Raw genomic sequence first — 26215 nt, 5'->3', positions numbered from 1 at the left:
TGTTAGGGCTCAACTGATAAATATATACAGCATGTAGCAAGTTCTTGGATTTTGGAACAGGGTAGTAGTTGTGGGGGTTCTTTAGGGGGGTGTTGGGGTTTTTTTGTTATCTCTCATTATGATACTCAGATAAAACAGTTTTGAATTAAATGCATTTAAATAAAAATTATGTTATATTTAATCCATTTCTTAGGTATGGAAGAGTTAATTATGTGCTGGCTCGAAGACTTGAACTTCTGCGAGAAGTTGGGCGACTACAAGAGAGTCTTGGAGTCCCAGGAGATGTTTCTTACACTTGTGAAACAGCTGGCCACTTTTTCTTATACCAAGTAAGGACTGAAATACTTTTACATAGACTGTATGACCTAAATGTGTTATGAAACACTTTGTAAAAATTGCAGTGAATTTTTCAGAGTTGAGTGTAAAAATAAAATGCGTTTTCCTTGGTGGTTCACAATACAATATTACCCAAAATTAAAATTGCAACATGACTTGCTTGTATTGCTATTGTTTCAAATCCTGCCTGATGACTCACCAGTTAAAAGGCTAGCATTGCTGCCTTTCATGACTGCTGGCAAAGATTCTAATCTGAAGCTTCTCCTTCAGATAAGAAAATCTGTGGGCTGCTTTACATTTTCGACCAGGATTAGAGCAGCTACTTGATGCTCTTGCTAGAAGGCTTTTATGGCATTAAATGCCAGTGTGAAATCAAATGTTTAGTGTACAAAATGGTGATTTTTTTTTTTTGTATATTGTGTATCCCTCATTTCCCCCCCATGTATTTTTCAGTGACATGTCTACATTAGCAATTATTGTTGCATAAGACTTGTAGAGTAGTACTAAGGATTAAATACATCCACTGTATATGGTTTTACAAAAGTTACTCTGGGCTAGCCTTAGTGTGGGTCTTAACCACCATTAGGTGGTAAAGTGTGCTGGGAGCACTGCTAGAGCTTATCTTCTAGTTCAGTTTCCTCCTAAATGAATTCCACTTGGTATTTAAACTAAAGTACTGTAGGTGGAGATAATAAATTACTTCTGTACTGGGCTTATGTGGCAAGGTTTGGTAGCGGGGCTGCAGGGATGATTTCTGAGAAGAGGCCAGGGACTGCCCTATGCTGGACACAGCCAGCTCCAACAGCCCCACTGCTGGCCAAAGCTGAGCCCATCAGCAGCAGTGTGGTGCCTCTGTGAAAACCTCTCCAAGAACAGGTCAAAAACCACACTGCAGCAGCTGAGGGCAGAGATGCTCACTGTTGAGGGTGGGAATCTGGCAGCCAGCCAAGCTCAACCCGCCACAACTTCAAAAATGTCATCCTGACACAAGGTCAAATGCTAATTTAGATATACCTTACTTCTGTGATATTTTTTTTTTAAATGCTATGTATGCAAGGCTACACATAGCCAAAAATTTGATGATATAAAACCACGTTACTATGACACTTTTCTTTGCCATAGGTAATGTCTCGTTGGGAAGAGTATATCAGCAAAGTGAAAGTTAAAGGTGGAAAGTTGCCAGAGGTCACAGATGTCTCCAGTTTCTTTCCTTTCCACCAGTATTTTGCAAATGCTCCTCAACCAGTTTTCAAAGGCAAATCCTATGAAGAAGATATGGAAATTGCTGAAGGGTGTTTTAGACATATTAAGAAAATATTCACTCAGCTTGAGGTAAGACATGTAACTGTTAAAGGTAACTGGATCTGGCTAATCCTATACAAAAACTTTACATGGTTCCAAAATATTCATTTGCCTAACATCCTAGAAGGAATACATCCATCTAGGCAGCTTCATGAGCCTGCAAGGTCAGAATTTCCACCTTTGAGTAATATGTTTCATGATAGAGACATGGGTCTAACCTCTTTTAATTTGATCTTGGGAAGTAGCCATTCTGCATATTCCATTTTCACTGATTAGGTTATTCAGATTGGTATACCTATCTGTCCTCCTCTCATCCTTTATAGGGTCTTCCTATTTACAGTGAATTGCCTTTAATCAGATAATCTGTTTTAGTTACTTCTAGGTTATCTTCTATTTTTGCCAGAATTGCTTGAGAGGCTTTTCAAAGTTAGGGCAAAGGTGTTTTTTGTATAATTCAGTCATATTAACTCTATATTAACTTTATAATACTGAATTTACTTTAGTAAAGTATGAAACAAAATTTTGGGGGATTCTGAGAGGATTCCTCAAAATTAAATGAATAATTGTCTGCAAATTTATACATGCACACAGGTTTGCAGAATTCTTTCAAAAGTTTTTAAAAGATTGTTTTTTGAAATATGGAAAACCTGGAAACCATAGTAAATTATTGAGACTAGATTGATATCAGTAGATACCTTCATAACTTCCTTGTTTAACTATATTAAGAAGGTGACCAGATAGTTTGAGTGGATGTATTTTATAAGTTATATTTTTTTGTATTCTGACTTTCAAGAATTTTCTTTTGTCCTCCATAGGAATTCAGAGCATTTGAACTTCTCCGCAGTGGCCTGGATAGATCCAAATACCTGTTGGTGAAAGAAGCAAAAATCATTGCCATGACTTGTACTCATGCTGCTCTGAAACGACGTGACCTGGTTGAATTAGGCTTCAAAGTAATGATAATACTAGTGTTACAATACTACTTGATTTTGATGTTGGTTCCCTCCCTGCCCTGTATAAACCTTTTTATCTGCCCTAAATCTAGGCAACTAGATTATTTGGAGTTGTATTTTTTTACCAGTGTGTTTCAATTTGTAATTTTACTGAGGAAAAATATAACTTATGTAAGATGAAATAATTTTCAAGTTCTTGTATATATGAAAAATGTTTAATAGTGCATTAAAAAAAAAAAGTTTTGCCACATTCAGTGATAAGCAGAAGTGATATGATTAATGAAATAGAGCCAGAGTTGGAAAGAAAAGCATAGCCTTTCCTTTTAGAACTTTGTTTACCTAAAAAATTAACCATTCGAGGAGAAAGAACCATGATGTTTTCACTCAGCAGTGGTAACCATAACTATTAATTTAGTGCGGACTTTTTTTCTGACAAAAGCCAGATACCAGTAATTCTTTCAGTATTGTTTTTCAATGATAATGCACTGTATTGGATCACAAAACTGGTCCCTCTTCAGCTTCAGTGCAAAAATACCAAATTATTTTGCTCCACTGCAGAAAGCTTTTGCAGATGGGTTGTGGCATATAGGAAGCATATAATGTTTTTCAGACATGGATTCCTTGTAGATGTAAGCCCTGATCAGTACGGATAGATCTGCCATTGATTTGGTAGGATTTCATCCAGTTGGTAATACTGATATTTTCCCTATTCCTGCTGTAACTGTTGCAGCCATCAAAAACTGAATAAATAATGGTAGTCTGAATAACTACATTAATTTGTATTTCTGTGTGTATGAACGTCTCTTTACTTTTTTTTCCTCAGTATGACAACATCCTAATGGAAGAGTCTGCTCAGATCCTGGAGATAGAAACCTTTATACCTCTCCTTTTGCAGGTTAGACTTGAAACATAAAACATATTTGAAAAAATGGTAGATAAGAGTCTGTGTTCTTGAACAATAGTGAATATTAAAATGGAAAATATCTTGTGCAGAAAGTAACTCAGAACTGATATTTGCTATTTGAGTAGTCAGTAAGAACTGTCACATTGATTATGAAGTTACTTTATTTAGTGAAATAAGCATCTTACAGATTTTTTTTTTAAATGCTTGAATGAGCATTGAATAACCGGCTACATCAGACCAGTGAGAGAAAATAAGTGTATATTAGAAATGCAGAAACTGAAGAGTTTGTGTAATTAAAGCAGACCATTTCACCAGAGAGGCATATTCTGGGGGATTCCATTACTTTATTTACATGAGCCATCCAAATAGTCCTTGAAAATTGAGTGTGTGTTTTTTTTTTAACAAAAACTAAAGATCTAGACTTCCAGAGTAGCGGCACTTGATTTCTTCAGTTGCAATTTAGAGAGAAATTTTTTAAAACTGCGTTGTGTGGTGAGCTCTTTGTCCAAGGTTAAAATTGCTGCTAAGAGCAGAACGACTATATAGAATGTTTGGTCTTCTCCAAAGTTGTAAGCTTTCAGGAGGGGGTGAAAAAAAAAAAGATCTATTTTTTTTCATGCCAATAAAAATAATTTTCATACTCTTACTTTCTTACTAAGGCATTTTCAGTCTTGATGATTTGGACAGTCCTCAGTTAAGGTTTCTTTCCTTGCTGTCTGATCAGAAGAGCTTCAGAGGTCTTCCACTTCAAGTGACAAGAAAAAGAACTTTAGGTTCTGTCTTGAATAGTGCTCCTGTGGGGACAGGAAAATATCACAGAAGTGTGTAAGAAACAAGAGTCTGGCAGGTGGAAGTCTTCAGGATTCTAATTCCTGGATAATGTTACCTGCACAATCTTCTTTGTCCCTCTATTTTTTCATGAGGTCTGTCAGTATGTAACATAGGTGCACAAAGGAAGGTACAGAACTGGAAAGAGATATACCAATCATACAGAAGAGAATTCAGTCCAAGAGCCAAGATGAGAATTAGTTAGAGGCACATCCTGGTCATGGAAGAGGCCATGTGAGAATTACAGCAATAAAGAGGTGAAGCATGTGAACTACAGAGACACTTGAAAGGCAGGTTCAATTTGTGCCTCAGACATCTGAGCACTTAACTGTTTCAGATGCATCAGTCACTTCATATTCACTACCTCAGAATCCTGAAAATAAAGTTCAAAGGACAGTTCAAGAGTAATACTACTATGTAGTAACCAGGTTTTTTTACTACTCTAGTGTCTATAATTGTAATTCTTCCTTTTGTTCTCTGACAATGTGTTACTTTTGGCCTTTAAAGCAATGTAATATGATATTTATCCAGATATTTCTCTACTAATCTTAGCAGATAAAGGTACCTGTTGTTTTATTAGAAAATTTATATTTATTTATTTATAATTCTACTCTCTGATTGGAAAGAAGCTAATAGTCTTTAAAATTACTGCAGTTCATTGTAACTTTAAAACAAATGTTGGAATTTAGGGATTAGACAAAGGGAGCCAATTTAACTATTAATGTGTTTTGAGTGCCTGGATTATATTGTAATAGTTACAGTAGTGTAATTGTTTAATTCTAGAACCCCCAAGATGGATTCAGTCGTTTGAAGCGGTGGATTATGATTGGTGATCATCATCAGTTGCCGCCAGTCATTAAGAACATGGCTTTTCAAAAATATTCCAACATGGAGCAGTCTCTTTTTACACGGTTTGTTCGTATTGGAGTGCCAACTGTGGATTTGGATGCACAAGGAAGAGCAAGAGCAAGGTGAGACAGCAGATTGCACGTCTAGCTTGTATGAAAATACCAGGTCAAAATGAGAGGAGTGCACATATAATTTTGGAAACTTTGTTTTTTATTGTTAGGACAGAAGTTTGCAAAACAAATTTAGTTGTTTTGTTTCATTTGTTTCAGCTTAGACTAGGAAAGCTGATTCTACTTTGCTGAAAAGCAATCAGATTTATTTCTTTATTGTTATTTTTATATAGGAGTACTCTGCTGTTGTATGAGTACTTCAATGAAAATTATGGTTAAAGGAATTTAATAGTCTTAAGTGTTTGTGGTTTTTTTACAACTGAGACTTTTTTTGCAGAAGCTTCCTTTTCTAAACTAACATTTAATATATTCAAGGTTAAATAAAGATGTCATTTATTTAGTGTTGAATATAAATTTCCCTTAATTCTGTAAAAGGGTGCTTTTCTCGTAGTATTTCAGCAAAGCTGCATCTTTCATTGGAGACATCCAGATTGTCCACACAAGAGCATAAAGCCCTTTTTTATATTAAAGGAGATACTGCATCTATGTAGTAAAATAGCTTTTCATTTTTATCTAAGTATTTGTCATTTCACTGTGGTTATTTAAATATCAGATTTGTTTACTGTGTAAATTTGTGGTGTCATATTAAGAAGGGAAAATAAAACCAAATAAGAGAAAATTATTCCATATAAAATCTTGCTATTCTAAGTTTAGTCATAAATCTTTCTTTTAGGCATAAAATGTAGTTAACAATATGAAGGAGAGTTTCATTTTTTTCATGTAGAAAATGTTGAGAGCGTAGAATATTCTAGTCTTATGAATGACAGTTTAAAATGCAAATTCTGAGTATGATGGCAAATGAAATTTCTTTTGCCATCTACGATTTCACAACATCTTAGTGAATTTTTTAGGGATAAGAGAATACAAGAATTCCTTCATTTTGCAAGTAATTTCTTGATCAAGGATTTTTTTTTCCATACCTTCCTATGCTTTGTCTTTTTTGATCACAGGTAGCTTCCCCATGAATTATCTACTACTTTATCTGGTCTGGATATTGTTATGCATTTCTGAGTGCATTACTGTTCTATAAATACAAGAGATAATTCAGATTTAGGTAGATTTTTGTTCTTTCCCTTCATGTCTTATATAAGTACATGGCAATGTGCAAAATAAGTAACAAAATAAATTTCTTATTACAGTAAGAAGCTTTACAAATGTTAATGCAGAAAATGCTTTTTTTCCTTACTCCTTCTGTTTTGTAAAGAAGCATTAATATTCCTTAAGTTCTGGTACCCATGAAAATTTCCACTAGAATTCTTTGCAAAATTTTTACTCTGATCAAATAGAGCAGACTTAAGGCTGAGTGTGTCATACTGAAGTGAAATCTGAAGTTTTCTGTGAGACAGAACCCAACAGAATCACAACTTAAAAGTAATATTGCTGGATAGCTTGTTCAAGTACATTCATTTATATATGTACATCTGCCCAGCAAAGTTATTCTTTCCATTGAAAACCTGCGGAAGCACTAATGTTGAAAGCAAGGGCTTGTGTGCATCTGAAATATTTTGAATGAGTTCAAGGACCTATAACTAACTCTTTGGGGTTTGTCTCTATGGTTTTGAACAGTCTATGTAACCTCTACAACTGGCGTTACAAGAATCTAGGTAACTTGCCTCATGTGCAGCTTCTGCCAGAGTTCAGAACAGCCAATGCTGGGTTTTTGTACGACTTCCAGCTTATAAATGTAGAAGACTTCAACGGTATAGGAGAGTCTGAACCCAATCCCTATTTCTATCAGGTAAGAGAAATATTACATGTATAATTCTTTTATTCTGAACATGGTTTAGTAGACCTGCAGTGGAGGCAGACTATCAAAATACAGTAAACTGATGTTTAGTTCATGTTCTCAGATCAGAGTCACGTGTATGCGTGATTTTTTCCTCCTGTTAATGAGTTTTGCATGTTTAAAATGATAACGTATTATGTTGTATTTTTTGCTCAGTGAATGACTTTGATACCTGTTTTCTCATTTTTATGGGAGAGATGAGATTTAGTGTGTAATTCATTACAAAATGTAATGAATTTTGACCTAAGGCAAAATAAAGTCCATTGCAATTCAGCTGTATGATAGTGAAATAAAGAGAAGCATTTCACCTGAACATGAAGATCGAAGTTTGCTGCTGGCACAGATTTGAGTTTTAGGAGTCACTGTATTGATTTGATCTTATAGGTAGGAATGCTAAAAGGCCCATTCATAGAAGAATAAAAGTCTGTTTATTTTTCTTGTTTTAAAAGCAGTGATGAAACAGACTCTGGTGCCTAGAATACCAAGCTTGACTTTTGGAAAAATTAGAAGCTAGAGCTGTGTGCAAGTTAAGGAGTTTAATTCAAACATGTAGTTAACACCTTATATTTTGCTTAATATTAGGGAAAGCAAACAATATACTTTTAAATAATAATATTAATATTCATTTTTTTCCCTGTGAAGATCACTGAGACTTATGTTAATTTGTTTTTTAAAAATGTGTGAAATATATTCATAGGTTTTGCTTTGGTTCCTCTCAGTATATTTTAACACAAATTTATTGTACTGTTAGTGAAGAAAGCAATGGTGAGTCATAATGCACTTTATCCCACTTCTAGATTGAGGACAAAATAGTTCAGAGAGTTTCTTTTGATTTTGTTTTTTAAGCTGGAATGCAGAAGTAGTAAAAAGTTGTTCTGTGGAAGATGAACAGCTGAAAAGAGTGCCTAATAACTGAGAGTATGAGCACTGCTTGGACTACTCTTTAGCTAAAGAAGATTAAGAACACTGATATGAGGACACAGAACACATTTGTCATTACAGCAGTGCTTTCATGTGCAAACTCTTCTATTACTTTCTACTGTTACTTTTTTTTTTCAGGATCTTAAGCATTGCAAAATATTTAGTGGAGTATGTTGGTGGCATTGCATGGTTTTTCATGAGATAACAGATTGCCACCATGTACTATTTCTCTTTGTGAATTTGGTCTTTTCTTTCCAGATATAGAGGGGATTAAAATTTGTAGAATAGCTTTACACCCACAGGTGTTTGATATGCCTGGCAACTGCATTTTCCAAGTAATGCAGAGCCCACTTAGTAAGAAAAAATAAATGAAGCTGGTATGTCCAGCCTATTCAAACATGCGCCAAGTGGGGATAAAATTCCCAGTATAAATAGAGCAGGAGTAAATGTCAGCATTTGAGAACAACTTCTTAACCTGAAAGATAACTTTTGTTGATAGAAAATGGATTTAAACAGGCTATGAATAACTTCAGTCTGGAAATAGAACAAAACTTCCTGTAGCCAGAAGGATGGTGCTTTGGGACAGACTTATAAAGTAGGGGCTTAGAAAGAAAGTTACAGTATACAAAATAACAGCTGATCATTTGAAATTGAATAGGTATGGCCTGCAGTAGAAATAAGTGGTTTTCATAATCCAGACGTCTGTCTCCTAATGAATACATGAAAGGACTTTATTCTAGTTCAGCTAGTTCTTACTTTCAGTTTACTGGAGAGTGAGTCATTGCAGCTCTTTGGGGTGACTGTTTGTAACTCTTGAGTAAATACTGCAAAGTTTCAGTTGGTGCCTAACAATAGTATTGATGTAGATGTTTTCAGTAGTTCTCTGAAGAGGAATTAGAGCAAAGTTATTAAACCTACTTATGGTTCTTTTAGTCTTTCAAAGTGGTTTGTATGAAGTGAGGAAAGCATTACCAGATCTAGAGGCGTTTCAGCACTGAGATATTTGTATAAATAAATGACAATGTCTCAGGTGTTATTCTTTTTAACCTTACAGGTTGGGTAACTCTTTTTTGTCTTCTATTTTTTTTCTTTTTTTTTTCTCTCATTTTAAACTTTAGAATCTTGGTGAAGCAGAGTACGTTGTAGCAGTTTTCATGTATATGTGCCTACTTGGTTATCCTGCAGACAAGATAAGTATCCTGACAACATACAATGGACAGAAACACCTGATCCGTGATGTCATTAATCAGCGGTGTGGAAATAATCCACTCATTGGACGGCCAAACAAGGTGACTTTGAAAATATATTAGTCATTGGAGTGGTTCTGCTTTCCGTGTTTTTAAATTGTCATACTGTCAATAAGACGAATTTAATAGATTCACAGCTACCTGTGCAAGTATTCTCTGGTCTACAACACATTTATGAGTCTGTTCTATGGAATTCCGTAATTAGTGTCCTTGTTTCTGCCCGTTGGTAATTTGACAGAGTGAAGTCAGTGAAGGTGAAAAGACTACAGACTACATAGGACAGAATAACTCTACTTTGTCATTTATTTTGTCCTCAATAAAAACAGCAATCCCCAAACCCACACCTCTAGAAAGGTCCACCCAGAGTGGAAATTCTTTGATAAAACATATGATGAATCTGATGAAATAAATAAAGAATGTAATTATAAAAGTCTGGTGCTAATTCTGCAGGTTAAAACTGTATTATAAAGCCAATGGCTTTCCGTAATCTTTTGGTATTAGCACCCCACTGCTAGCTGTCTGAATTTAGAAAAAAAAGAAACAGTATACAGTCAGACAACTCCTCTAACATCTTGCAAAAAAAAATCCAGGCTTTTTGGTTAGAGACCAACTAAAACAGTTAAAGCATTTTCTTTTCCTTTCTTGTTTACTGCAGTCTCAGTCCAAAGTTGATGTTAAAATTTTAGTGTCATGTTTTAATTGAAATCACAAAGATTAACCTTTGGAGGTTTTTTCTTGGTTTTTGATTCTCTAGGTAACAACTGTGGACAGATTTCAAGGTCAACAAAATGATTATATTCTCCTTTCACTAGTGCGTACCAAAGCTGTGGGCCACCTTAGGTAAGTAAGGGCACCTTTTGTAGTGTCATTGAAGTACATATTTTCTGTGTCAGATGAGAAATGTTTATAGCACATTATACAAAAATGTTAGATTATTTGGGTATGTAGTAGAAATAAAGTTTAATGCTATGTATATTATGAAGTTGAGACATACTTCTTTTTATAAATGTCTGGTACCCTCTTCATGATCACTTTATTGTTTAGTAATGGCTCTTATACTGTAATTAGTTAATATTACTACAGATAGGCTGAACTTGCTTTCACCCTAGTAGAATGATAAGACTGTAATGTTTGTTGAGCAAATGCAGGCTTAAATTTTCTCATAGATCCTTTCCTGTAAGTGAGACTTTTCTTTATTTTGCATCAGAAGTGTTTGATTATTGCATGATTTGGATTATTATGTGTGGTTTTAAATGTTTGTGCTTTTGTTTTGGATGGCATGGAGGAAGAGTGGCCCAATCAGCAATAGTTAGATGAATTATCAAATTCATCTTTACTCATTCGGTGATACAAAAATGCTGTTGTGATTTCTTCTCCATGCTTACTCTCAACTTTACTTGTGAGGCATAGGAAAATAGTAAAGGGTGTTTTGTCATGTCATTATTGATACAATGGACCTGTATGTATATCTATCTATCGATATATCTATATATATATATATATATCTATCTTGTTCTATATAATGGTACTAGGGTTTGGTAGCTATTGAAACAGTGTGCAGGGAAAAAACTAAAGACAAAATAGTATTTTTAGCAGATTTTATATTTCCTTTAATTGAGACTTCAGTGTACTTTTAGTTATTTTTATCGCAACTATTTATCAGTGAAAAAGAACATGATTGATTTTGTTTTCTGAAGGGATGTTCGACGATTGGTCGTTGCCATGTCAAGAGCCAGACTTGGACTTTATATCTTTGCAAGGGTATCACTATTTCAGAACTGTTTTGAACTAACTCCAGCTTTCAGCCAACTCACAGCTCGACCGCTTCACCTCCATATTGTTCCCACAGAATGTTTTCCAACAGCAAGACAGGTAGGAACAGCTGTACTGGATTTTGGTATCTGTAATGGGTGTTTGTGTTTGCTTACTTTTTTTGAGTGGGCTATAGAAGATGGAACTGTTTTCTCTGCTAAACCAGTGCCTCTGTCTCTTGGCATTGGACCAATCTGCCCAGGGAAGTGACTGAATCACCGTCCTTAGAAAGCTGTGTGGATGTAGCACTTGAGGATATGGCTTAGCGGCAAACTCGGCAGTGCCACTTAATTATTGGATTTGTTGATCTTAGAGGTCTTTTCCAACTTTAATGATTCTATGAATCTATGAACTATGTCCTTAGAGTTAATTTTTATTATGATACACGCTAACTGGTTTTAATTGATGTTTCCACAAAACTTAATTATCAGTATAACTGTTGTGCCTGTGTAATTGATTCAGTGTTTTTATTTTGTGATCAATAAGTAAGTTTTTAGTGCTGACACATTTTCGGTCTAGTATGAAACAAAATAAATTTATTTCTCAAAAAAGCTACATAAAGCTAATCACTTCTTGTATAAAGAGGTAAAGTTACATTTAACTGAATAATTCAGCATAACCAATTTAACTAATTAATTCTTTTTCTTTATAAATTACTTCCAGAATTGCAAGAGTTTTGCTGCTCTGCTAGGTTCATAAACACAAAAACCTAGTTTGTAATATGCACTAGATCTTTAGGGAAAGGTTTGTATTCAGCATCTAAGCACAGGGCACACAGAGAAGGCTGCTAAATGAAGAAATAGAGGAGCATATCTGCTTTGCATCCTGAAGCTTTGAGAAGGGGTGCCTGCATGTACCCCAAATTCGGTTTCAGATGTTTCCCTGGTCTTTAATGTTGTTGACAAGTTTGGGAGGGAGCTCTTCAGTTGAAACTTTCAGATCATTTGTGCAACAAGAATGCAATGTGCATGGTCTGTGAATGTGGGCAAGAAAGAGCAGGACTGCGGTGGGCAAGTAGGCCAAGTCCTAATCTGATCATTAACTATTTGTACCTTTAATATGTTAAATTACTCAAGTCCAAAATGTACTTTATGAAGTAAGAATCAGAATCCAGCCTTTCCTTTTGAAATTTCTTCTTTGGGCTGCAACATCATGATTAATCCAGATTCCCAAAGTGTAATACCTATACTTTCTAACTTTCCAAAGAATTCGGCAATTTATTTTCTTTGAAAAGAAGTGTTTAATTTCTTGGGGCTTATGTTTTCTGATATAGTTAAATAACCTTTGAATAATGGTTGCTTTGCTTTGTTTGCTGAATGTCAACCTTTTCCCCTTTCTTAGAATGGAGAAAGACCATCTCACCAAATACATGTTATTAAGAACATGCCTCAGATGGCCAACTTTGTGTACAATATGTATATGCACATGATTCAGAGTACCCGCCACCATCATCAACAGGTAAGGACCTTCTAACTCTTGGAATATGTACACTTAAAATATAAGTTCTGTTTTGGTAAGTGGCATGAGAAGCTATTGAGGTTTGAGACTGCTCCTGTCACATTTAAAATTCAAGAAGTGTTTGTTACTGGGAGTGAGAGTATTGAGGTCTTTTAAAATCTTGCAGTAACAAAGGCTGTATCTTCCAGAAATTCAAGACCCAGTTTAAGGTCCCTAGCAGTAATTGATGCCAAGTGGTAGACATGGCTTTGTCTGGGCCAAAAATACTATTCATTAATACTAAAGAACTAGCTTGTTCAGTATTTACTTGAAAGTAAACTTGTGTGTTATATTTCAGGTAAGTATAGCTAGTGGGATTATAATACCACTGCATGTTTTGAAAGACAAGATCATGTCTTAAAACCATTTTAACCATGTTAAATCACTCTGTTATCCAGGCTGGTTCACAGCTGTAGGTTTTTTTTTCAGCACTAGTTTGGCACCAAGCAAAATTGCATGGCACTGGAAGCAGTTGTAGATGCTTTTGTACCTAGTTTTGTCAGTGTTTAATCTCTGAACCCAGTAGAAACACGTTGTTATCTTATGTAAGCATAGTTTAGAAAGTATACTGAGCAGAAACCTGCCTTTACTTAGCATACTTGGATCTGTAAAGCTAGTTGACAGTAACTGGAAGGGAGAGTGGTCTTAAATGCTACTCCTTTAGCTGCATCAACTTTCACCCAATGTCTGGCATGTATCATGTTTATATTATCTGTAATTTATTCTTTCGTGGTACTCTGAAGTTCCCTTATTTTGGTTTTTGCTCTTCTGAAAGATTTTCAAAAGTAGGCAACATTGATGTGAAAGGGCACTTCTCACTCTATATTAGCTGACTGTGGGAAGAGACTGTGAATGTGACTCTATACTCGAACAGATAGTCCAAGGTTCTTGTCTGTGAGATAGAGGTTCTGTTCTGTAGTGCAAAGGTGTCTCTGTGCCACATCTTCTTTATTCCACTGTTTCATCAAATATGGAACAGTGTAATTTCTCCTTTAACTGATTATCACACTTTCAGATAGAAAATTTATTTTTCTCTGCAGTTCTTATCCAGTGATTCTTGGATTTTATTTTTTCTTCTGTGAGACAGCTTCAGCCGAATTTTCAGCATTTTGCTACGTAGAAAAAGCCTTTGCCAGGCTGTCCTGCCAGACAGGATACTTTCTCACTATTTCAGGGAAATGCTCTAATTTTACAATGTGCTGTAAAGAAAAGGGGATAGAGAAAGAGGAGTGACACTACTAAAATCTCTTCTTCTTACAGCTATTTTTATAGCAGTGAAGGAAGCTCACACTGTTTTGTTAGAAACCCAGTCCTAAAAGCTTAACAATACTTGTTTAGGAGCCAGTTTGTCTAATATAGTTGGAGATCTTTCAACCATGCAAAATGCTATGTGATGAAGACTTAGTAGACTCTGTAGCTGGTCACATTTGGGTGTAAATGAATAGCCCTGTCAAAACAGGGAAGTGTATATATACATGCCCTGAAAAGCAGATGGTAGCATCTAAATATTGCCAGAAAATGGGTTTGCTTGACACCTTAATCAAATATGCACCTGATCCCTCTGCTAATGCTGGTTATTCTTTCCGGCATCCTATCCATTGCTAGCTAAAATTAGTTACAAAACTGCTGTTTTCCTGCTGTGTCAGTGAATCACATTCTGCTTGCAGGGGAAGCCAAGAAGTGAACTACAGAAAAGAAGCAAAGCAGGCATGAAATTTCAGTTGTCCTCTTCAGTACAACATGATATTTTCCCTTTTCTTTTACACTAGTCTTTACAGTAGTAGTCAAAAAGCACAACATTCCTCTAAATAAATCACGGAAGCCCGAATCTGTCTCATGCATCAAGACTGTATTTTTTTAATGAAAGGATCTCTGGTTCAGAAGTGCATTTTCTGTGTACAGGTGGATTGTAGAGACCAGTGTGATAACTTCAAAGTCTGTAAAAAATGCTTTTCGTATCTCTGCTATGGTCATAATTGCTTCATAGATTTGCCTATGCTTAGTGATACTAGTAATATCAGTGCCATCTAATTGAAGGTAAGACTTCACTGTAATTAAACACTTGTCATGTGAAGCCAAGTTGGTTTAGAGGAAAACAAAACTGAACAATCATCAAAAGGAAGTTTATCAAGCTTGCATTTAATTAAAATGATCCTCAATATCCCAAGGAAATATCCATCATGTCAGGCTGCAAGAAGTATGAGTGTTTCTGGACAGCCTGGAATTGTATAGCATCCATACTTAGGTTTCAGCTCACTGTATTCTTGGTATTTTTTTCCCCAAATGGGGAATGCTTATAATGTTTTGCACACTACTCTTTTGGTTGCAAGCAAAACATTTAAACGTTGTTTTGACTGTTAGTAGAACTTGCTTTATTCTACATTTACAGCTCTGTGTGTAACTTCTGTAACTACAGATGACAGTCACATAGCATTTTATAAAATGTTGCAGGGGGAAATTATGGAAATAAGTTGTTAAAGACGGGCCTGTTAAAGGCCTCAAAAACAAGTTAAACATATCTAGGAGTTTGAAATAGTGATAGATGAGATTATGGTAGTGTCTCATGTGGAGTGGGAGCTTCAGACAAAGTTTATTGGAGAAGCCCTCCCACTGAGTTACGGGGTGCAGAAAGGACCCCCTTTCTTTCTAAACTCTTCCTCAGAGAGGAACCAAGGTGCAGGCAGAATCCAATCTTAGCCCCAGATGTTGTCAATGGATTAAGTGTACAAAATTACAGTGTGTGATTAAACCTTTGTACAGCTTTGGCCTGCAGGATTAAGGATGGCAAATCAGATATATTTATATAAAAAAATGAATTATTTATTATTTATTATTATAAATGTTTAGATTGTAATCAGAATTATTTATTACACACTATAGCAGCTAAAACTGCTAGTACAGTATAGTGTACAGTATATAGTATATATCACAGCAATTATATCAAAGCTAGCAAAAGAAATAAACAATTATTTGATAGAAATTGATGCTACCCATACCAACAATCATGTGCAAATCTCTTCCACTCAGCCTCAAGGCGTAACCTTGAGGGACATCCTCCCACAAAGGGAGGAATCTCCACACACACTCCAAAAGGGGTATGTTAGAAGAACCTGCCACTGAGGGATTGGACTTTTTTAGTATAAAGTGATTGATGGTCAGTCACATGCCTCCAGGCCAGCTGTGTCAGCTTAGCATTCTTAGATAAAGGTACTTTACCCTATCTGCCACGCCTGTACCTCAATATCAGGATGTTTAACTTCGGAGTTAGTGAGTGAGACTGATTTTAGCATAATTCAACACCAAAAGCAGCATGACATCCCCTCTAAGTCCACCACTGTTAGCTCTGCAAAATAGAGCACTGTTCAAGTTGTTTTACCACATGCCAGGCAGAGCATCCTGTTACAGGTAGGAATATGCATGTTGCTCCAATGTTTACCATAACTTGTCTGACTGTTTGGGATAATGGAACATGTTTGCTATCATTTAATTGGAAGTTCTGAGTTACTAATACCCTCTTTTCAGGAAAAAAAATATATCTAAGATGACCATTTCGTTAGTCAAGATTATTCTAAATTTTTTTATATGGAAATGAAATGCTTACAAATCATTAAGAGTTCTGAATCTTAAGTCTTTGTTGTTAACTTGGTATCTAATGCAAAATCCTAACTATAAGGTGAACAGTTTAAGCTAAAAGGTAAAAACTTAAAATCCTTCCTTTTTAATCATTCAGCATTTACTGCCCCCACCTGCCATGATTGAAGAACCAGAAATTACTCAAACTGAAGAGACTGAAGTAGAAGGTGAAGGGCAAGACGTGCAGGAAGATGCAGAAGAAAATACAGTACTGGAAGAAATGATGAAGGAAGGAGGATTGAGTGTGGTAGAAGTGGATGAACATCGAAAAATGCCAGAACACCCCGGAAGAGACAGTGACAGTGGAGACAGTGAACCTGAGAATGAGACTGAAAAGTGATTGACGGAATGCTTGTCATTTAGGCGTTTTGAAAAATGAATGGGGAAAGAGCAATTAGAAAAATTGCTATTTTTATATTGACTTTTTTTAAAGGGTTAAAGGGTTGCTTGTGTAATGTGACCTGTTGGGTATATTTTTCACTGAATGCTTTGTGGACTAGCAGGATGTTTGGCAAACATTCTACTGAGTTCTTGTCAGTATCGGTAATGTAATTTGTTTAATGGCCTCAAATGAAATGCGTTTTCCTTTTCATAAGTTGTTCAGTAAAGATGCTTTTTATACCAGTTTTGATTACTTGACCCTTAATTCAGTCTCTGTTTTACCCATTACACCTCACTGATGAAGTATATTCAGTATTTGTCAGACACTCTTTACAGTTTCCTCAGTGTTTTGCCCTGGAGAAGTCCTTATACAGAACTGTGCATATGTACACTGAGATGGTATTTTAGTCAAAGGCTCAAGTTCATTAAGAAACTTAATTTATGTCTTAGAAATGTGAATTATCATGTGACTTTGAAGAGTTTAAAATCTCTATTGAATTGTGTCCTTTGCAAGTACTTGGGGTTTCGTAAGTCCCAAGTACTTGTAGGAATTTCTCATTGTTGACTTCTGATGCTGTTTTTAATTTATTATTCCTTACAGAAGAAGTAAGGGTGCAGCTCTTCAACAGCACTGATTTTTAAATTAGTGTTTTGAAATAAATTTCTTTTTCTTTAAAAGGACACAGTAATTGCCTAGGCTAAAGCCAAACAAGGAAGAAAAATGAAAGTAGTTCCCTGAATGCAGGGTATACAAAATATACAATATTGATATTAATGACATAACGGTTGAGTGGGGTTTTTTTAGGGTAACTTCTGAGTGTATACATTTCATAAAGTGATCAGAGAGAGGGTTTTTCCTGATTCATTAAGAATACTTTTCATCTTGGCAAATTATTCGGTGGTTTAATGAGACTTGTGAATTTCCAAGTAGTTTTTCAAACAGCAAAAGCCATAAGATCACCTTCTGTTGCTGACAAATGGAAAATTCTTGGTTTTCAAGTGTTGCAGTTGTGGACCTGCCAGAGGGACTTGCTATAATGACTAGAGAATTATTAACTTCCCAGCTTTTTTAATAGCATTGAAGTTTTTTATTTAGTATTTTTGTAGTTTAATACAGAAAAAAATAATATCAGTTTAAATGTAAGCCAAGCTCTATGAAACACATCTGGTGTGTTCATCCTGAGATCTCATTTGCTCCTCCCCCTGAAATCATTCTTTCCCCATCAGTTAGAAGGGAGGTCAGGAGTAGCAAATCTAAATACTTACCTTTCGTACACAGTGTTCTTTTACATTTTTCCTTTGCTGAAATTAAGTTTTTCAAAGAAGAAACTAATTATTTGAGCAGAATTTTCGTTCTTTCCTTCCTTGTTTTGTTGGAAGGGAGCATACTGTTTGTTACTGAATTATCTGCCTTAGGAGAAAAAATACTGCAGTGTTGAACCTCTGGCTATTAAGTTTCATGCAGTAACAGTCACATGTTCATGCAGAACTGAATAATATGAGGCCTTCAGGCCACAAGCAAGTAGCTCAGCTGAGGGTTGTCATCTTTGTTTTCCAGCCTGTTTTCTATAAATACAGAATCTGACAATCATTTACTTGCTTAAGTATTTTAGCAATTTGAAAAGGATTTTGCAGTTGGTTTTTTTTGTTTTTTTTTCTAAAATGGATAATTTAACTGACAGAGATTCTATCAATAGTTAGGACAGAAGGACTGTTAGCAAGCACCTGAAGTTGAAAGGAGCTTCAAGGACCATTTTGAGTTGCGCAGTTTGCAGTGAACGATATGCACAGCTACCTGTGTGATGCTGAGTTCTGTGTGCAGGCCCCACATGTAGGTGGTCACTTTGGCTGAGTCCTTGTAGAACAAGAAGTGTCCTAGACTTCAGTGTTGCCCTAAAATCGTGAGTGGAGTTGTAATGGAGGTTGTTTCTGGCTAAGGTGCAGGAAGAGGCAATTGAACTACAAACAATGGCAAAAGCTTGAACAGCTTTAATATGCAACTTTCTGAGGGACCAAACACCACCTGTGAAAGAGATGGAAGGTTTTGTTGAGGTAACTTGAGCAAAGCAGGTTGTTTGCTATTCTTAATGTCATCTTCCAGGTGTTAAACTTGACTTTTTTCAGGGACATGGTAGCATTAGGAAAATCCGTTTTCAAAAGTTTGGCAAAATCATGTTTTTCTTCTAGCAGTGGTTGGAAAGTTCTTGAGGCTTTGATTTGGAATATTAGGAGTTTGCAGCCTTTTACCCCAAGTTTTTAGTTCTGTTTTTAATTTTTGGTAAAGAATAAACTTGGTCTTTCCCACCAAAATAGGGGAAAAGTTATGTTCTGCTTACATTTTCTTATAAGAAAGAGTAGGTGAGAGAAGTGAAAGAATCTAAAACTGGAATTTTAATCTAAATGGTTTGTTTTCCAATGTCAGTATTTACTTAGGATTTAGCATCTCTATTTTAGTGCACAACAAGATCCAGTTGTTAAACTAAATGTATTGAAAATTCAAAAATTACACATAAATTATTTTAAAAAGGCAGAATCTTTAGGTAAGTGAAAAAAATCATTGTTGAGATAGCTTCTAAAAAATTCAAGTATTAGTGCAAAGAATTATAGCAGTGCATGAAAACCTAGCGAACAAAATCCAAGTCTGTCTAAGGGCAAGATCCTCTAAGGGTATGAACTGGAGGAAAAGATACAAAATGGCTTTACTTTATTGTTCCAAAGCTGTATAATAAGAAATCCATAAAGGACATTTGAGTGAAACTAAAGAACTAATGTTTTTTCTTCATATTGATTTAGCCAACCCTTACATGAATTGCATACTTTTCCTCTGTTACACCAAGCCTGTAAAGCAACATAGGCACTACTTTCCAGACTAGTTAAGAAACTTCTGGACGCTGATCTAGTGCTAAGGTAAAAATGATACTGTAATGCAATGTCTGTTCATTTCTGTAATAGCCCGTAGTAGAGAGGTAAAGAGCAATTTACTTGGGTTCTGTCATCCATGTAGAGCTGAGATAGTACTATATAAGTACAGGCTCTCTTCCATCTGTGACTGAAATAATGCAGTAAGTGCAGGTGTAGGTATTATCAAAGAAAGTGCCTTGATAACACTCTCAAAGTACAGTTGCTTTTGTTTTAGTCTCTGTGGGACTTTGAAAGAGCTTGGCAGTGTGGCAAAGGCCAAAGTTTGTCAAGAGGGAAAGAAGAGACAAGCTGCAGGTCTCAATAAGCAGTTTACAATTATAAGACATACTATATATAATCTATAATAAATATAATAAACTCCTAAGGTTGTTACTTTTTCCTAACCTGCCTTGCATTTGCTTTAGTAGAGGATATCAAGTACCAAAAGAGCCAATTTCCTTCAGAGGACAAGCAAGCATCTGGCCCTTTCCCTTCCCTCTTGGAATGAACCTTGCAGTTTCCTGGGACATAAAAGGATATGAATCCCGAAGAAAAGTATTCTCATGAGGAGTAGAAGTTAACTTTTTCTGACAGAATGGCTTTGCTTACAGGACAAGAGACACCAGTTTTATTCTCTGAAATCACTGAATTCTTTTAAAAGAAGGCCTAGGGGCAGTAATGATCAGATACTGGATAAACTTGATGACATACATTTCTACTGAAACAAGAATTAGGTTGCACATGAAATCTTGTAGCAGCAGACCAATGTCCCAGTGAACAAATAAATCACAGCCCACAGCAGTCAAAAAGCTGTGAGTGCTGTTAAGATATATGACAGCATGGTTTCCTTTGCCAAACATGGTAATCCTCCCAGTGGAAACAATCAATAGAAAATTGATGTTTTGGGGAGAGTCTGGAGGCTGTTTTTATGGCCCTTCGCTATGCGGTTTCTCAAGTGCAGTTCTTTTACAATCCTTTTTCTCAGAGTATTGGTTGCTTAGATACCTATCAGAAAAGCCAAATAACAGTGTAACAATATGCTGTAATATTTTCAAACAATGCTGTTTCCATTGCAAATTAGAAAAGAACCTTCTTGAAAGGCTTTCAGCTAAGTATCCTAAGTTTTTGGTAGGTTTCTGAAAAAGTACAGTACTCAAACTTCCAAAACCTGCAAAGATAGGCATCTACAAAATGACTACATTGAAGAGAATAGAAGAAAGAGAGAACCAACACATGCATACTATTCACTCTCAGTTTCTATAGTAATGAGAAAGTGGGGTTTTATTTTTCCCGCTTCCTATGGAAGAAGTCCTAACAAGGTGTCCTATGGTATCCTAACAAGGACAGATCATTTCTCTGGGCTTTGCTTTGGTAGGGCTTTAATGAGCTTAATCTAACCCATATGAGAGGTAATGTATTTTAATTATATCTTTTACAATTTGTTATCTTAATTGCTATTAAGAAAGAGAGTATGTTTCGATTAGCTTCCATTGCAGTTTTCACTCACCTTAAAAAAGGAGCAAGGAAAAGGATATTTGAATCAAGTAATAGCATTACTTAAGTGTAAAGCAGAGTGGCCTGTTGCTGTACCACTGTATCTAGAAAACTGGGTTCAAAAAAAGCTGGAGTCATTTCAGCTATAAGTAAGAAACTTTCCAGAGCTCAGGCATTATCTTTCTGCTTGAAAAACACTGTCAGAGTAAACAGACTATATTTCTGCATGAGTATTTTTTAAGAAAATGTAGACCCAAGCAAAGAGTTGAGCCAGCTGCTGTCAATTACGTAGTTCATCTATACATGTGAGTGAAAAACTCTTATACAGTAACAGTACATGTTTGCCTAATCAAACATTAGAATTTTATGATTTCAGAGAACAGCATAAAAGAACAAGTTGGATTGCCAAATAAGGGTCAGGAATATATCAGTCCTGGCACCATTTGCAAGAGATAAAAAGAAGCCGCCCTTATCACGTTTATCAAGTGTGAATTCCTAAATTGCTGCAACCCAATGTAAGAGAAGCCCTGTTACGCATCTAGAGACGCTTCAGCATCCTGCTGTGCTAGTCTGACATCTCTTGTGTGTCAAGAGCACTTATTTTTAGATGGGACAGTCGTTAGGGACAGAACGAACGTATCTTAACTACTGTAAAGGAAGTAGTTCAGGGGCAGCAGAAGTGCATAGAGAGAAGCTGAGTACAGAGGCACAAGGATTCCGTTCCTGAGCACAAGCCACAGCAGTTTAGGCTTGCCCTATTTTTCAGAGTGATTTTTGGAAGCAGCAGTCATGTCTTATTGGGCAATACCATGTTTTCTAAAATGAGACTACATGTTTTGCAAGCTGAGTCAGGGGAGAAATCACCTCACTGATAATCCTCTTGTGCTGAGGACACATAAAGAACATTGAAACAGGACTAACTGGGATGAAGAAAAGCCCAATTGTGGAAGAGTTGTCTTGCTGTCTGTCATTGACAACCTCTGGAAATGGGATTGGAGTTAGTTAAATAAAAGAGTGCTGTAATGTAAAGTATGCAAATACGACCTAAGTTTGAAAAGACCTCATGCATATCCAAAAATATTGCCTCTGTATAGCTCTGAATTAAAACTTAAAAATGACTAAATTTAAGAGGAGATAATGGTTTTGCTTATGTGAAAGATATACTGAAAATTACTATTCTTTGACTGAAATATTTACTGAAATTAAAGCCTCTATTAGGATTTTTGTGGATTCATACAGATCCTAGAGGAGAACATGACATTTTCACCTTCAAGAAGATTTTGAGTTCTTATTTTGTGGACTGTTTTTTACTGATAGTGTACTGTGTATTGTCTGGGTTTTCTTACCTCTCTTGGTGTGTAGCAGTGAAAAATCTTGTGGAGAGCAAGGCCAGAACCCATGGCATCCAGTGCAATTCTGTATTTATTATATAAGCATTATTTTATATGTAAATTATAAACATTATATATTTATGCTAGGGTATTTTGAGACTTCTGTGGGGTATTTTTTTAGGAAATAATGTGACTGCAGATGACAATTCTCATAAAGCAATGCTTTTCCCAAAATGTTGCATGAAATGTGGCGCTGTGTTGGTTGCTTATTTAAAAACAAACAAAAACTGTTCAAGCACTTGCCTTTAGTAATGCACTTTTCCCTTACATGAATCATACATTTTTAGAAAGTCAAGAGATAAAATAGAAAGTAAAGGGTGCAATATTAAAAAATCCACTAAAACCAAACAAAAAACCCTCAACCAGCCAACCAAAAAAAAAAAAATAAAAACCAAACCCAAAACCAAACAAAACCCATGCACCCACATAAAGAACCCCCAATATATCTTAGTGTTTAAAATTTCTGGGTTGCTTTGTTTTGTTTGTTGATCCAATTAGCACTGAAAGGAAATTTAAGATTTGGAGTTTCATACAATATGAAAACTTGAAAGTCTGACTGGCTCTGATTAAATATGTTTTGATGTTGAACCATGCCTGTGCAAACCCTTGAGTTCCAGTTTTGAAAACTGACCGTCCTAGATGCAGAAGTAAGTGCATCTCACCATGCATCATGCAGGAGTGAAGATTATTCACTATAACCCTCATGAAGTTCAAGCTATTAAAACTGTGCTCACTACCCTGCTTTCCTGTCCTGGTAAAGGATGTAGTGTCATACTATTTCTTTCCTTGTCCAGACTGACCATGTTTCAGGCACCTGCTAGTTCTACTCAGAGGTAAGAAATGCTAAGAAATTTTCACAGGCTCAGTTCTTTATATGATTTGATCTCTAATGTACTATGAACTAATCTTGCTTCCGCATACACAGATACTTCAGTGATGGGACAGTTGTCCTAGATTGCTCCCTGCTCCTGCAGTGTTCCCCCACTGGCGTTCTGTCAGTCTGAGCTGCATAATGAGACGAGGCACCAAGGACAGCTGCTGCTCCTGACTCACCTCAGTGCTCAGTCCTGTGCACAGTACCTTCCTGTAACTCTGAGCTGAAGCAATCATTATAAAATGGAAACAAAAAGCGAGCAAACAGAGCAGGTGTAGTGTTTTAAATTTTATCCATTGGAACACAAATATCAGTGGAAGTAATACATGCATACCTTAATGTAGTGGTAAATTTATATCAAGTTGATTCCAAAGAGAATCTCTTACTACAATCACAAAGGGATATGCTTGATATTGTCAGTACAAAACTTAATATTTTGTGTAATATAAGGTAAAGCCGATTTTGTAAACTATTAGTTTAAAACAGGTTTATAGTGTTATTTCAATATAAGGAACTATGAATGAATATTGCTTTCTACCTGTGTAAGTATACAAAAAGTCTTTCAATTTAAACAATGTTAAAGGGTTTGTCCTGCAAATTTAAAGTTACTCTATTTGGATTTATTTTATTACATTTAGAAATGATGCCTTACAGTGTTCCAAAATGAATGCAGTGGAATAAAGAGCCAGTGTGAGTTATTATTGCTTATGCTCCTGTACCATGGAGGAGAAGGTGTGGAGAAGGCAGTCCCTCTCCTATGTTTCTGAATTCTGCCAAAAAAGCAGAGTACTAGGGGAAAACATGTTCCACCCAAGCTAATAAGGGTTTGGGTCAAGAATGTTTATTCTAGACCTTAGCTAAAGGTACTAAGTTTACATATATAGAAATAAAAAGATGTCCTGAAAATTGCTACCCAAACTTTTGTGTAAAGGATTGCATGACTGTGAGTAACTGGGACCTGGAAGTCAATAAGTAGAAACTAGTGAGACCATTAGATCAGAGGTGTATAATATGCCATGAGAATGGTGTGAGAAGATGCCGAGTAATTTGCAGTAAACTGAATCTATATCTCAGTGGTTAAACTTTAATTTATGAATGTAATAGAAGTTCCATGTTTCTTCTAGCTAGATCTTTTAAATGAACTATAAATACATCTGCTTTGATAAAATATTTTCTCAGCTGGCACCTCTCTCCACCTTAGGCTACTTTTCTCCTTTGAGAAGGGAGGGAAGGAAGTGTGTTCGTGACTCTTCTCACAGTCATGCCTGCAGAGCAGAGCCAAGCTCTCTTCCCCAAGTCAACCAGAAAAACCTCAGTGGGAATCTTCCCCTACCCTTCACCTTCTGACATGGGCTCGCTGTTTCAGTTTGCTGTTGATAGGACCTTCTATTTCTCAGCTTGGAAACAGTTTGCTGAATAAGTTTACTGCTTTTTGCTGCAGCTTTTACAGTCTAAATATGGTGACATTCAACACACAGTTGAGGGGAAAGACGTAAGCCTTGCTTGCATTTGGGACAGCAAGGTATGCCTCTGGAAGATGTAAAAATGTGAAAAAACAATGGATGTGCTCATAAGCAGAAATTTATATAGGGATAATTGGCCTAAATTGCCAAATTGTCACTGCATGACTGAATGTCTGCCATGTACATCAAGGTCCCTCCTGAGCTGTGCAACCCTGTGGCACTAGATAAGAGATATGTGCAGATTTTGAGGTTATGGTTTTAGATTTCGATGTTTACATGCCATTGTATTCAGAAAAGTTTTGTTTTGTTTGGGGTAGGGATTTTTTTCACATCTGGCTCTAGGCTGTACAGATATCCGTGACGGAGCAAAAAAACATTGAATCTTGCAGTGTTGTTTTTAAATCAGCAACCATAAAGACATGGAACAATTATTCATAACCATTTTTTTTGTTAATTCCGAGAAAAGACTTGAATGTGTTCATAATGTCTTCTTTTTTTTTTTTTTTTTTGACTATCACCATTTCAGATACCCTCGTAAAATCTGCTTAAAATAGGGAAGTCACTCACTCGAGAGAACAAGAAAGACTGTACTTTCTTGTCTTGTTCTAGCATGAAGCCAGATTTAGGACATCTTGAATATATTTGTAACTGAGATGTTTGAATACAGTTTTAATTAGCTATTTAAGTAGTTCATTTAGTTGAAATTGAGCACTAATTTGCAATATCATTGCAATCACATGTTCAGGGTGAAGATTAGCCTGTTTGTTTTCTATTGGAAGAAAGTAAAAAGCCATCTGCAACTTAATATTAAGGGCCTGTTCTGCAAATATAAGCATGAAGACATAGTGCCACTGTTTTGTTATGTACTGTGCAGTTTCTTTATTTGAAATTGTTCTTCTCCTTAAGTTGAGTGCATGTTTAAAATTTCAGTTGGCAAGCTGTCAGGTTTGCCAGCAGCATTATAACTGTGAATATCATGACATCTGTATACATAAATTTTCGACCAAAATATTTGTTTAGCAACTTCAGTGCTGAAATAAATGTATGAAAAAACCCCACTTCTTCATATACACTGTGAAAAAAATCTTGACATAGATCAGATCACCATGTATTTACCTTGACTACAAGATGTTTTGTTAAACTAAATGCTTAATTCATTTTCTTGATGAGACTTTCTTTGAGATACCTCAGTAAGAAGAAAGTTACTTAGAATATCTTGCAGCATTTCACTCTGATATGATTTAATATAGCCTAAGTGGATTTTAACAGAATTTTCTGAGGCATAAATATAGTTGAATTATAAAAAGCTGTCTGTACAACAGCATTTGTAAGATGCCTTTTAAATATTACCAAATCTGGTAATAGAAATACACACGGAACATTCCTTGGGAATCATATAATGTTCTTGTCACCTAGTAAAAAGGTGAAAAGGACAAAATTAAGGAAATCGGAGGATTTGAGGAATTCCTGAAG

The 26215-nt window shown here is 35.8% G+C and overlaps 1 protein-coding gene across 1 annotated transcript in view; it reads left to right on the top strand.

Moving 5' to 3' along the window:
* AQR (aquarius intron-binding spliceosomal factor) overlaps window positions 1–16862 on the top strand; it is a 49399-nt gene extending 32537 nt beyond the window's left edge. Inside the window, 11 exon segments of the mRNA XM_027879271.1 lie at window positions 194–329; window positions 1459–1668; window positions 2454–2591; window positions 3415–3486; window positions 5107–5294; window positions 6909–7080; window positions 9168–9338; window positions 10051–10136; window positions 10994–11168; window positions 12450–12566; window positions 16336–16862. Coding sequence (XP_027735072.1) covers window positions 194–329; window positions 1459–1668; window positions 2454–2591; window positions 3415–3486; window positions 5107–5294; window positions 6909–7080; window positions 9168–9338; window positions 10051–10136; window positions 10994–11168; window positions 12450–12566; window positions 16336–16578 — 1708 coding nt within the window. The 3' untranslated portion in view covers window positions 16579–16862.
* The last annotated feature ends 9353 nt before the right edge of the window (window positions 16863–26215 follow it).

The sequence above is a fragment of the Empidonax traillii genome, unplaced genomic scaffold, assembly GCF_003031625.1.
Source record: "Empidonax traillii isolate 1590-97213 ecotype Southwest subspecies unplaced genomic scaffold, ASM303162v1 scaffold53:size2875158, whole genome shotgun sequence".
NCBI lineage: Eukaryota > Metazoa > Chordata > Aves > Passeriformes > Tyrannidae > Empidonax > Empidonax traillii.
This window is presented reverse-complemented; position numbering and strand designations above follow the sequence as displayed.